This window comes from Falco peregrinus, chromosome 6, assembly GCF_023634155.1.
Source record: "Falco peregrinus isolate bFalPer1 chromosome 6, bFalPer1.pri, whole genome shotgun sequence".
Lineage (NCBI taxonomy): Eukaryota > Metazoa > Chordata > Aves > Falconiformes > Falconidae > Falco > Falco peregrinus.
Genome location: NC_073726.1, coordinates 46,684,765 through 46,698,191, shown reverse-complemented (window position 1 = coordinate 46,698,191; position 13,427 = coordinate 46,684,765). Strand labels below are relative to the sequence as shown.

Below are 13,427 nucleotides of genomic sequence, written 5' to 3'. Positions count from 1 at the left end.
TCAGCTTACTTCTCAAGTAAAACAAATACCATCAACATACTGATGATACAAAGCCTGCATCCACTAACAGTAAAGTGACTTAGTTGCAGAGATCAGCTCAGGAATGAAGAAAAGATGGCTGCATTTGAACCTAATGATTGGTAGGAGAGGAAGAGAAGTTCTTTTGATTCACACCAAAAATGTTTCACAGTTAGTCAGTTCAGTGTGTTGTTGTCACAGCTAGCTTTGACACACCTAATGTCACACCTTTTTAAGGGGAACTAGATAATCTCCTGACCTGTTATCCTATGATCCTGTGATTCTAAAATGAACTCCTCTACGCTGATTACTTCTATACTACTGAATCAAGTACTAAGATTTAATTATTTAAAAACTTTTTTAAAAAGGCTGTACTCCTTAAAGAATTACAAGGGGCGCTCAAGTTTTCCATGCATTAGGCATCTTATTTACCTATTAGAAATATATATAGTTAAGAAATATGAAAGTCAAGAAGCAATCCTATACAAGAAGGTAAACTAAAGAAGTAACATAATGGGGCCATGTAAGTAGACATAAAGAAAGAGGAAATAAACCCTGAAAAAGTAACAGGGAATTAATACTGATAAAAACAGAACATAAACTTCAAAGAAAACCAATAGTACTTGAAAATACATTACATAAAGACTTGATTCATCATTAGTGCTGATATCTCTCTGTACATTGCTGGAGTCATTCAGAAAATATTCTATCTTCTACTGCTATCAAGATTGCTTCCTAAGTACAAAAAATATTTTGTGTTCTGTTTATCTGTCTTTGACCTATTCATATTTGTACAGTGATAACATCCTTTTAGAATACATGCATCATAGCCTGCTTTTAAAATGAAAAATACAAATAATAAGAGGATGCTTATGGTGATCACCTACCTGAGGACGTATAACTTTCACTATGTTTTTAAGTGCAGTATCTGGTGATGGAGGAGAGCAGTCAGGTGTTGGGCCTGTAGAGCTGTTTCTATGGTTACCAGATCCTGGTGCGGTAATTGCTACCTGAGGTGCATTATCTGTGAATAAAAATAGCATTTATGTGAACTTACAAATACTTCACATATTTTAAAATCAAAAATTATTTTGAAAACAGAATGCTACTCAGAACACTATTTCAACTTACAAAACCTATTATAATTTACATGTATTTGGTAAGGAATATATTACGTACCTGCAGTTATTTTGTCAGCTCATATGTTTCTTCTATGTTAAGGCAGGATAGTGCACTCTCTTAATACTCAAGTAAAATAAGGCACAAGCCAAACACATACTTACTTTCATTACCCTGAATTAACTGATTGTGAATCCAAGTATTGTCACTGTAACAGGGGTGACTTGCAAGGGAGTTTTGTAATGCAACTCATATCTCACCCTGGAAAAGCTTAACACATATGAACCGGTCCAACAAGTTATATAAAAACATACTTGACTCAGAGCACACTAATAGCCATCACTGACAACTTTCCTGCACATAGTGAGCAATGTAATTGATCAGCAAAGATCAATTACATTAGAATATACTCAGCTCCTCAGATGACATTTGCATCCTCCATAGAGCTCTGTACTGCAGTAGATACCTTTCTAGCAGTATCTCAGCCAGATAACCTACAGCTGGCTTAAAAAATGTCTACATGCTTGCAGGTCCATGGGGGAACTGCTGTTCAGACATCATTTGTGATGCTATTGCCATTTTATGGCACTGTGAAGGACCATTACAAGGACTTAAAATATCACTCTTACCTTCTCTAAATGTTCTTAACACTGTTTGAACAATTTAAAGCTAGTGAAAGTCAGGTCAGAGGATAAAGAGGACTATGAAATAAGGCATAGCTTCCCAGCTGTGATGGTAACCAAGCACCAGAATGACTTAGCATGAGGCGAAAAGCTCCACATTACTTCATGCCTTTAGAATTGTATTGTTAAAGAAATGCTTTACCTCAGATTCTAGGGGAAATATCATTGCCTTTGCATGGTTTTGGTGGTCTTTACAGTGCCTTTGAATTTACAGAGTACTTTTCTTTGTGGGTCACAAAGACATGTGCTCCATGCTCCTACATGTGCGGTAACACCTGCAGCACTGCATTAAGACAATGATTATATTCAAATCCCGTGTCTGTGGGCCTCATCTGACAGCCTGCAGAGTTCACAGAAGAAAGCCTATTTATTTGTAATTGAGGTAGATCTCCAATACATGCTTTCACTCAGTGGTTGAATCCACTCCAGAAAAAAACCCGAACTCAAATGAAAGCAGCCTCAGTGCTACAATCTGGGGAGGTTTTGCCTAACCAAATTCTGCAGGAACATACATAAACTCCTCCACCTGTGCAAGGCACAAATGCCTTTGTGAAAGCAATGACAGAAGCTTCTCCCTCACAGCCCTACTGACCTGAAAGAATTCTTGGAAGCGTAACAGAGATATCAAAAGGAAGGAAATACCCAGTTACATTCACATAGCTAACATAGGATAAAGAGGAATAGTTGCAAGAATGTAAACTTCATGGCCTTTCCAACTTACTTTCATTGCATGGATGATGCTAAGTAATACTCCCTGTAGAAACACTACACAACTGTAGCGTGAGATCTTAAAGTTTCTAGTCAAATACTGACGAACAAACTGTTGTTCTAAAGCAAATATCAGGCTGGAATATTTCAGCAATACTGTTACACTTAAAGAAAGTGTAAACAAAAGTTCAGGTGGCAGTCTGGCAGATATCCAAAAAGGAGAAACCCTGTAGATAACCTCAGCTGTTAACCTGACATCTGACAGAGTGAACCCTCCCTGTGACAGAAACAGACAATTCCAACTTTTTTGAAAAACATCTCATCAAGACTTCCAGTCCTTTAGGTATGCAATCTTAACACATGGAAGGGCTCTTCCTGAATGATCACAAGTGTGCACAGAAATCTTGGGTCTGAATTAATTTAATTCAGAAAGTAATACATATGTGTTAATATGATGAATCAAACCTTTACACAGCCTTAGAAAGGAACTTAAGGTGACTCCTCATGATAAATCCCTGACAGAAGATCTTGGATGGCATTCCAGAAAGCCTTAACTCTTACGCTTTCCTGTCTGACTTGATATTTAACTGCTAAACTGTTCACATGCAGCATGTGAATGAGTATCCTGTGATTTGAAAGCCTAGCTCATCAAAGGAGGGACAGTGATTTGACAAGAAGACACCCCACCAAGGCCTTGCCCTGCTCTTTGGAAATCTCATAGTGAGGATGAAGGCTAAATATGAGGGTTAGGAGCATCTTAAGTGAGCTGAAAGTCTCATTCTCTTCTGCTCCAAAATATTAAATATCATCTTCCTTCACTCTATGGACAGACTCATCAACAGATAATTATCAACTAACTTACCTGGCTGAGGAATCAGAGACATGCTTTGACAGCCTTGCACTGTTTGTGGAGATACCAAACCAGGGGCTCTCCTGCTGCCCAGGCATGCAGCAATCCAGGCACCACCTAGGAAGCTAATAACCTCCAGTGTGAAATGTTCATGTCAGCCTAGCTAAGTGCACTTAGTGCACTTGTTTTCTTACTGATGGGAGAAACAAACAGAACGCTTGTCTCTGACAAACAGTGAAACCTATGAAGAGCACAAAGTCCCTGGCAGTTCAGCAGCCCTGCCTTTGTGTCGCTGTCCTCTCTTATGAAGCCTGTGTGGCTGCACTTAAGCTCAAGCACAGCTGTGCTTCAGCTATTTAGCACATGAAAGCCTTGCAAGTGAAACCAGGAAGCTTCGCAGATGTAGAAGTATCTCAAATATGCATCACTCAAAGGACAGACAGTTAGAAACACAAATTGGGCTGATGGTAACGAATACAGTTTCTGCTCACCAATTCATTCTGTTTCAGGGCCCTCCTGACAGTCACCTCAGCTTAGTTTATGCACACTTTGAATATGCAGAAGAGGGTAACAAAAGGGTCAAGTTATATGAGCAAGATTTTGGTCTTTCCATAGGAAAGACTTCTTGTTGACCCTGTTCAATGACAGGTCACCGAAGTCTAGGGTTTGCCCCTACATACAATCACATCTAAGAAGCATCAAAATGATGGAGTGACATTCTTGGAATGAAAATTTATTGGAAGATATTCATAAGGGGAGGCAGGGCTGTTATATGCCCCACTAGATAGGGCTGAGAAAAACTTCTTCAGCTATAGTGTGTGCATACTATAATCAGTTCAGGAACATACATAATATGCAGCAATCTCAAAACAGAGTAGCAACAGCCTTTCCCTCCAAGCAAAATAAAGTGGTAATAAAAAAAAAGAATCATGCTTTTAGAATCTAAAAATACAGCTTCGCCAAAAAAATCCAAAATATTTCTCTTTGAAATAAACATCCCAGAAAAAAAACCCAACTGCTCAGTATTTCATGCCTTCATGCCTTTCTCAGGGGAATAAAGTGTCTGACATGTAATGGTTTCTTGTAAACAACTTCTTTATTGTGGACAGCTGTTTATTTTCACAGTAGGATCTTCTCATCAGGCAGCCAATAATGATTTACTACCTGGGTCTGCTCTGTCAGAGAGAGAATATCACCATCAAATTAATTCCTGCAACCAATTTGGGCAACCTCTCTGTTTATGTATACAAAACTCATCATTACATTAAGAATTTATTTGAATATATTTTCTTTTGTAATTAAATTACATAATAATTATGTTTTAATTTTCTTTTCTCTCTGGTAACAAAACTAAAGCAAACATTTTTTTTCCCTTTAGGTAATCATAATACTAACACTTTCAATGGAACAGTTCTTGGCAAAAAGAACTTGGAAACTTGCGAACCTACCAAATTTACTTAGGAAAGATCAGCTCTCGTGCTGAGTTTCTGGTCGGTGCTATAGATGGGGCCGACAGGGAAGTATTTATGGCTGTCATTCTCTTCTAGTTCCTGGCTCAAGTTGCAATAGGCTGAGATGCTTCTGTACAAGTCAGATAACACTAGGCTCCAGGGATGATATGGCAGCTAAAAATTACTGAACCGCAGCATGCTCTAACAATATTTCCTCCTGTCTCCATCGTATATGAGAAACTGTCACAAGGATTATGTAATTGGAGCTTATTCTGACTTTTAAAAATGGTTACTAGGACTTCCCACCCTCCACTCGCTTTGTTTCAGGGCAAAGGAAATAGAATAGGGTAGGATAAAGAAAATATACTATGTTATGTTTTCCATGTCAGGAATAACCAAAATATTTTTAAAACTGTTAGATAAACTCAGGTTTTGGATTAACTGGGCTCTGTTAGTGGGGACTATAAAAATAGCTATGCTTATTTATATCCTGGCAAATCTTACCTATTTGCTTTGTTGGTTGGTTGATTGATTGATTGGCTCAGCATACAAGGTTTTAAAGGACAGAAAGTGTTACAATGCCATCTTGATCATGTTTACCACTCATCATCTCATGGACATATGAAAAAAGATGGTGATTTTTAAATTTCTCACAGGATTAGACAGGTTTCCACATCCTAATTTCCAAATCTCAATGACTTCTACAATTCTATTTGCTACTTTTCCCAGTTTTTGAAATATTAGAAACAAGACTCAGAATTTACAAGAATGGTCACACTAGTGCTTCATACAACTTGCCTGTGTGCACTAGACATTTCCTTATGATGCATACATCAAAAGACTGTAATCACAAATGATGACATCATTGCCTGGAAGTTGAAAGTCAGGTTGTTCCTAACACCATTTACAAAATTTTTACTCTCGTGCCATACTGGCATTATTTATATTAGAGCTACACCCTTTGATTATAGACAAGTGGTTTGATTTCGGTTACACTAAAACCTGTTAATACTGAATCAACTCCACCAAATCTAGAAATCCAGATTAGTTTTTTACTGATCTATTCCAGTTATTCTGTATTTCACCAACAGTTATTTTATATACTCTTACAGCAAAATGATAAAAAGAAATTGAATAGCATTGAATAAGAACTAATTCACATAATTCTTCTTTTTTTACTTTAAGAATTTAGGAGTTTTTAAGTCATTTCATATGGGCAATGTTTATTTTTACAGCACCTTTTAATGAGAACATTAAGAGAAGGAAAGGAGCAAGACAAACACCTCACAAAATCTATTTTTACCACACTGTCATATATAATACAACTGCAAAACAGAGAGATGTTTTTTTGTGCAGTGTTCAGTTTTATCTCTTATACAGTTCAATATTACTGAAGCCTAATTAATATAAGCATAGTTATCTTGTTCATAAAAATGTTTAACTATGAATATACACTAACCTCATGTCTCACACAAAAAATATAAGAATTAACATTATAACCATTCCTTTCATAGGAAGGAAAGTTGGGTCTGCTATCACTGACGTTATAAGTACTCAGCGATTCATTTGCAATGCAGTCTTTCAGTACGAAAAGGATTTCCATGTAAAATGAAGATGATATTATGTAATGTGTTATACATGTCTATCTAGTAAGATTGATTTTTGGAATCAAATTGCAGGGCTTAAAGGTAAACTTCAGTATTCATACGCTAGCAACTAAATTGCTATCCAAAGAAATGGCATTAATTTGTTCTTAGTCTTGAGTGACTCAGAAACTGATCTTCAGACTTGCAAGTGGGATTTCTCTAAATAGAGCCACATTTTAGTGGGCATGCTAAACTCCTCTTTAAGTCAATGAAACCCCATTAAAACAGTGTTAATTAGAATTTAGAATGTGTTCTATATTTAGATATATTATCCTGAAAAAATACTAGGTCAGAAGAACAAGCCCTAAGCTTCACTGATTATACTAAGATATGCATTAGCTTTAAATAAAGTCTAGATAGCTAGCTCAGACACTTCTATTGCAGACATAAAGGGCAAGATTCTACCACGTAAGCATTGTTAACTAATGCCATCTCAGTGGTCCAAGGAAATTCAAAGCATCTGCAAGAGGCTTTCAGGAACTATGGAATTTCACTGCCCTTCTAAAGCATCACCTTGGGACACCCAAAAGCATTTCAAATGTTAGTAGACAGCTATATATTGGCAACTGAACCAGGGTCCCAAAATTTTAAGGGATGAATTGCAACTCACACTCTTTAAAACTGTAACCATTGCTTCCAAAAATCTTCGTGAAAATGGTAATTTATTTCTACCATCACAGTAAAAAACGATAGAAATTTTTTTCTGAAGTGTAAAGGATAACAGGAGGTCAACAAAAGAGAGAAGTGCAAGGAGCTCCAGTTCATGGATATAGTGACTGCTTTACACTTTCAAGGATCACTCAGATTTCAGTCTGGAGAGAGTAAAATGAAAGTGAGTATTTTCTTCTTTTCATATACTGTCAAAGAAACTACGGTGTTCTTTTACTGTTATCTTCTACTAAGATGTCAGACAAAACCATAAAAATGTTAACTGTTTAACTGAAATGATAAAAAAATCATGCACTGGGACCTTTGTCTTTTACTGTGCTGTGTGACATCAGTACTCAGCAGATGATTGTCTTTTTTCATATGGTACGCTGCATAGAGAAAAATGCCCTTATGGATAGTAACAGACTGTATCGCCACAGTTCAACAAGTGCTTCATCAAAATTTTCATCCAGCTATCCATGTACTGTGAGGACAAACTGCTCACTGGAACTTTTCTAGCAGATAATTTTTCTCATAAATGTACTCAAAAATAAGGCACTATATTTATATCTATCTAATGCCACAATATTGACTGTTGGGCAGATACCAAGTAGGCCAGCCAGGACACTTCCTAGCACATCTCAGCAAGCAAAATATCAAAAGCCCAAAGTCGGTCCATATTCCAGAAATATAGTTATAATTAGATTTCACCTCAGAAATAAATCTTCACAATGGAACACACAGTCAATCTGTATTTTATCACTTTCATTATAGAAACATGCTAGCATCCTTTTCAAAATCTACAGTTACACCTGTATTACCTATTATATCCGTTATTTCTACAACATAGTGTAATGGCAATGGATCAGCAGATCAAAGCAGTTGATCCTCATAACACTCCATTTACGACACATGTGGGTTTGAATTTTTAGCACTACATAGCATCTTATTCTGCCAAACACCCCCACCACACATGTACCTCACTGTTTCCAGAAGGACCCTATACTTTTGGTATCCACCTGAAATGGAGCTTCAGATCAAAAAGGAGTCTGGTTTGTACTCCAAAACCAGCCTGTGACTGAAGCAATGAACAGTAACTGGGAACAATGATTTACTTCAAATTGACATCCAGTGCTCTGAACCAAAATGCAAATGTATACTCAGTCTATTTCCACATTCCATTTATTTGTGGAGTCACATAAATACTATATATGCTCAGATTTACAACTTGCTATAAGAATGGAAGAAACATATATTTAACATATATTAGAGGTATGGGCCAGTAATAATCTAGAACTAGATTATATGGTACACATCTAATGGTGTGTATAAATACACACACTAAATTCTAAAACCTCTGAAAATATAACAGTACATATGAACAAAATACTTAAAGCACAAAGTCTAATTATTATGACCTTGTAGAGCTTTATACTATCACCTCAGGGCCTGGATAGATTCGTACACTGCAACCCTGGGAGAAGAAAAAGAAGGGTGGAAAATGAATGTGCACATATATACATATAGACACACCTGCATATATATAGAAAACAACTTCAAAGACACCCTATTACTGGTAAATAACTTCATTTTATTCTTCAAGCTCTGCTCAGTGTGGAAGGTTGCATGCAAATCTTCAAACTACTTGAAGGCAGGCCAAAACCCTGCATCTGTTTTGGACACCCCACCATCAGGATAATGCAACAATGTGAATAAAGCTACAGATGGCTTGGTGTTGTCTTGAGATGAAAATGCTTTTTAGTGTGGTATTAAGACAGACCTAAGTTTGATCAGCTATAGCAGACTTAATTTGCTAGACTATTTGAAAACTACTACAGAAACATTTAACCAGTCTGGCAATTTCTATGGGTTTCAATCTGTCTTTAGAAAAAATGTTGGAATGCCTTTGTCTGTACAATTTACATGTCCTCTTAACATCCAATGTGTTATGGGGAGGCACAAAGCTCTGGAAAGAACATGGCAATGCTAATCACCTGTCTCGGACAGAAAGCAATCATAACCACAATCAAAATCTTAGTAGAGAATAGAAGGAGATAATATGGAAATAGTACTGTTTCTGGAGGATCAGTCACCTGTGACTGAATTTACATGCATCTCCTTGCAGAGGTCACAGCCCCCAGAGGGCTAGTTTCATTGACAGACTAAGAAATGAACAGGTTAATGTAGGTCCCATCACAGATGGGACCATAAGGAGTACATTTTAGTGCTCTTCAATAATGGGGGAATGATCATATAGTCCTTTAAAAAACTTCATAACTGGAATGGAAGAAGGCTTCCACTTATAACTGCACTAGAGTGATATATAAACCAGTATTTTCTGATTCATGGGATAATCAAAGTTATGGAAGTTTTATCAGGGATACGCTGGTATCCTTACGCTGAGCAGAAGACCAAGAAACTTGCTCAGATTATGCCTCAGGGAATCTTTAATACTTTTGCTGATCTTAATCTAAAGTGAGAGAGAACCCCAGACCCACACGAAGGATCATCTGAATCCTATTCCTTATGGTAAAGAGAATTTGGGCACCATGATCTTCCTGAAGCTTACCGATTGCTCATTAAAACACTATTAACCCTTTCTAAGGCAGATTCACCCCATTACACTAAAACATACCCATAGACAGATTTCAGTGCAAGTCTTAAAACCATACATCTGAACATTTTGTGTGGAGACAGCACTACCTAGGTGAAGTTCATTCATCATGGGTCAATCTAGGCTGCTGGGTTCCACCAGCAGTGCATTTACAAGGCAGGAGCCCAAGCCAACAAGTAGGAAGAAACTAACAAAGATCCAAAACTGACCAGAGTATGTCACAAAACAGTACAAATTGCCCTGATTTGGTACAGAGCTGCCATGTGTAAGATTTCTTGGAGAGCACGTGTGAATAAAATTTAATGTCTCCTGTCAGTGGTGGACCCATTGCAAAGATTCACAGCAATTGCATACAGTAAATTAAGCCAGGCTGCAGTTCATACAGAAATCCAGGAAAAAATATAAAATCTCCTTTTTGCCAGGCAGATAGTAAAAATGTTCACATTATAGTGGCCCCAACTGAGGGACTAGGCAATTTTCCATAGTATAGGATTCAGCTTTAAAATTGTTTTAACTTGACTAAATCCCCAAAGCAAATCTTCTCTCCTACATGACTACCCAACATGGCATAAATCTAGGAACTACAGATAAGGACAACCATGTACTTCAGGATTTCAAGGAATGAACATTACAAGAGGCATTCCAAAAGAGCAGATGGAATACTGAATAACAGAATCGGTAGGTAGCTACACTGGATGCACAGAGAGAACAGTTGGAATAAACCGTCTGAATTCGCTCTTTTGAATTTGTTTTGTTTCCCACACACTTAAACCTGAATAACCATTGTTCTGAGTAGGATTATAAATATATATTTGCAACTGTCTTGTTGAAAGCACTTGAAGCTATAACTGGCCTAATCTTGGATATGGCAGGTATTTCGGGATTGTGTTTGGAATTAATTACCAGTAAAGTGCCTTCCAGTGGCAGCAGGGGGTCTGCTCAGTTGTTTCTGCATCATCCATGAGTGTTGGGTATAACTATTATCAAGTTTTTGTTTCCTCTAATCACCCACCTGCACAAATAGACTTTGGAACTGCTTCAAGCTTGCATAACCCTTGTAATACTAGGCAACTGTCTGGAAAAACATCTCTCATTAAGTACTAATGAGAGATGATGGGTGATTTCCACCATTTCCTGAGTAACCTTTTGAGACTGCCTCTGCAAGCTGTTGATGTCTAATTGAGCGTTCAAAAACAAAGCTACACAGTTGCCATATACTTTTTTTTTTAATGTTCTTTTTTGTGTGTGTGTGTTGGCTTTTCCATGTTTAAAAGCTTTGTAGTGAAATGACTGCATTTGCTTATGACAGATATTTCATAATTTCTACATTTGCCTTGTCTCAGCATGTAGTCATCATGTTTCTGGAAGTTCAGTGAAAAGCGTAGAGTGTACTTACAGGTGCCAAAATATTTTTGTTTATTTCAGTCATTCAGTAAAAACTGGAATGCCTTGTTGTCTTGTAAAAAAAAATCTTTCAAATGTTACATATTAGGGATGTCTGTGCTTATTTTTAAATTTAACTCATCAGTGAGAGGCCACTGAATGCTATCATATGCATGCCTTACTATCTCACAAGGCTTCTCCTATAATCCAAAGGGAATAACCAAACTGTGCTGTGCAAAGTATTCTACTATTGCAAATGCAATAGATGATTAGTGAATTAGACTACATTTTCAAATAATCTTAGAATATAAACCACAAAAGGTGATGAGAGTAAGTGCTCTCATAATACTGAGGATAACCATACTCCTCCGGGATCAAGCTCAGTTAATAAATAATTTAAGCAGTCTTAAAGATAAACTTTCCAAGATGCATCTACCCTTTGTTGCAATGATTTTGAAATTTATGGAAATTTATTTATGGGGAAAAAAAAAATATTTTCATGGGCTTCAGTTCTTCTGAAATATCAATTAGTTAATAAAGCTCTTTATGACAATACTGAAGTTAGAAAGCTAACCAAAATATTTTAAAACCAGAGAGCTACAAATGTTGTTATAAAATGTTTCAATACGTAGTTATTCTTATTTAAACTATCCACATTTTTGAGTGACTCCAGAGAGCTCAACACTCACTCTAAAAATTTACATTTTTGTATTTAATATACACTTACCTGGAAAAAAGTATTTTGTTCCAAACTCAAAATGTATATTGTATCCAGTGTAACAGTACACTTATTAAGCATAAATAGTTTGTCCAGCAGATAGTGCACACTACTAATACACAGTCAGAATTCAGGGAATATTAAAAGCCTTTGCTGTTTATTTTGAAAGCAATATGGAAACATTTGTACCAGAATGGACCAGCTATCTAGTCCAATTTGCTGTCCTGTTAATGTCCAAATGATTTGAGAAAGATAAAGGAAATACTGCGGATCATTTTCGAATAACACAATCCAGTTTCCAACCATTAATACCTAATTTCTGGCACTACAGCATTAGAGTTTTTAGTAACTAAAAAAAGCCCAAACACTTGATTTTAATTTTTTAATTTACAACTTATCTTTTTTTATAATTAACATGCCCAAACAATTATAGCATATATTATTTGTACATATTTTTATTTACATTTAACATTTTCTTTTTAAAAACTCAAAATCTATCCCTTTTACTAATATTCCTGCATTATTTTCTATATGCTGCAATTTAGATGACATAATATGTTACAACAGTTACATATTTACACATTATTATGTTTACCTTCTGACTGACAAAGCAGGATTTACTTCTGCTCTGACTGTTTAGAATCTTCTATATGCTTCAGCATATTTAACTTAGCGCCACAATGTGCAGCTTGCCTCAGTGGTTTTCTCTTGTTTTAGTTTTGGGTTCTCTAAGATCCACAAACTAGCTTTGCAGATTTCTTTAAATCCTTCGTATTAAGTGTTCCCACTAACACTACCTACTACATTTCTTACAGAGACCACAGATACAGAGTTTGGATAAACCCTTGGAATTTCTAAGAGCTGTAGTTAACTATACAGAGGAACGATAAAGATAGCAGAAAACTTCACATATATTGAAGAGGTATGCTATTGATACCAAACAAATAAATCACAATTTCTAGACCATGCTGCTTTGACCTATTTGTTTGACAGAGCCAGATCCCTATATTCAGACAAGAAGGAATATTCCAACACAGTGGGCCAGAAACAAAGTAGCTGATCCCATCCAGCCACTAATACCAAAAAGAGGGATCAGAATTAAGTGAAAGTATGCTTTTCTTGCCAAGTTTTATGGAGAAAAACATGGCTTTAAGACTTGAAGTTAAGAAATGTTGAATAGCTTTAACTACAACAAAGAATTACAATTAAATTACAGTGGAATACAGGTATTTAGCCAAAATCAAAGGCAAGATTCACAGAATTCCTGTCATTCTTACTGCCAGAACTCCTAACCACTAACAACTTCCTATTGCAAATGTTATTATTCTATTAGAACAGAAGTCACAAACTCATTCCACACTGTGTTTATCAGGCCAATATCTACTATTGGGCAAAGAATTTATAAAATGTCATCTTTGTTTGCAATTGTTTCACAAGGCATTCAACACTTTGGTTAAATTTAACAATGGCAAATCCTTGCTGAAGTTATTACAGGCTGGATGAGAAAAACTCTGAAAGACAAAACTGATCAGAAAAAAAAAGGATTTTTTGCAAATTTTACTTACACAATATTAATAGAAAGTTTTGAT

At 36.3% G+C, this 13,427-nt stretch overlaps 1 protein-coding gene across 4 annotated transcripts in view; it reads right to left on the bottom strand.

The window, feature by feature from the left end:
- Positions 1-13,427, bottom strand: part of ANKS1B (ankyrin repeat and sterile alpha motif domain containing 1B) — a 442,036-nt gene that overhangs the window by 282,655 nt on the left and 145,954 nt on the right. For all 4 annotated transcript variants that reach the window (XM_027794224.2, XM_027794228.2, XM_027794229.2 and 1 more), the window contains exon 11: positions 906-1,042. In XM_027794224.2, the coding sequence (XP_027650025.2) occupies positions 906-1,042 (137 nt within the window). The remainder of the gene's footprint in view (positions 1-905; positions 1,043-13,427) is intronic.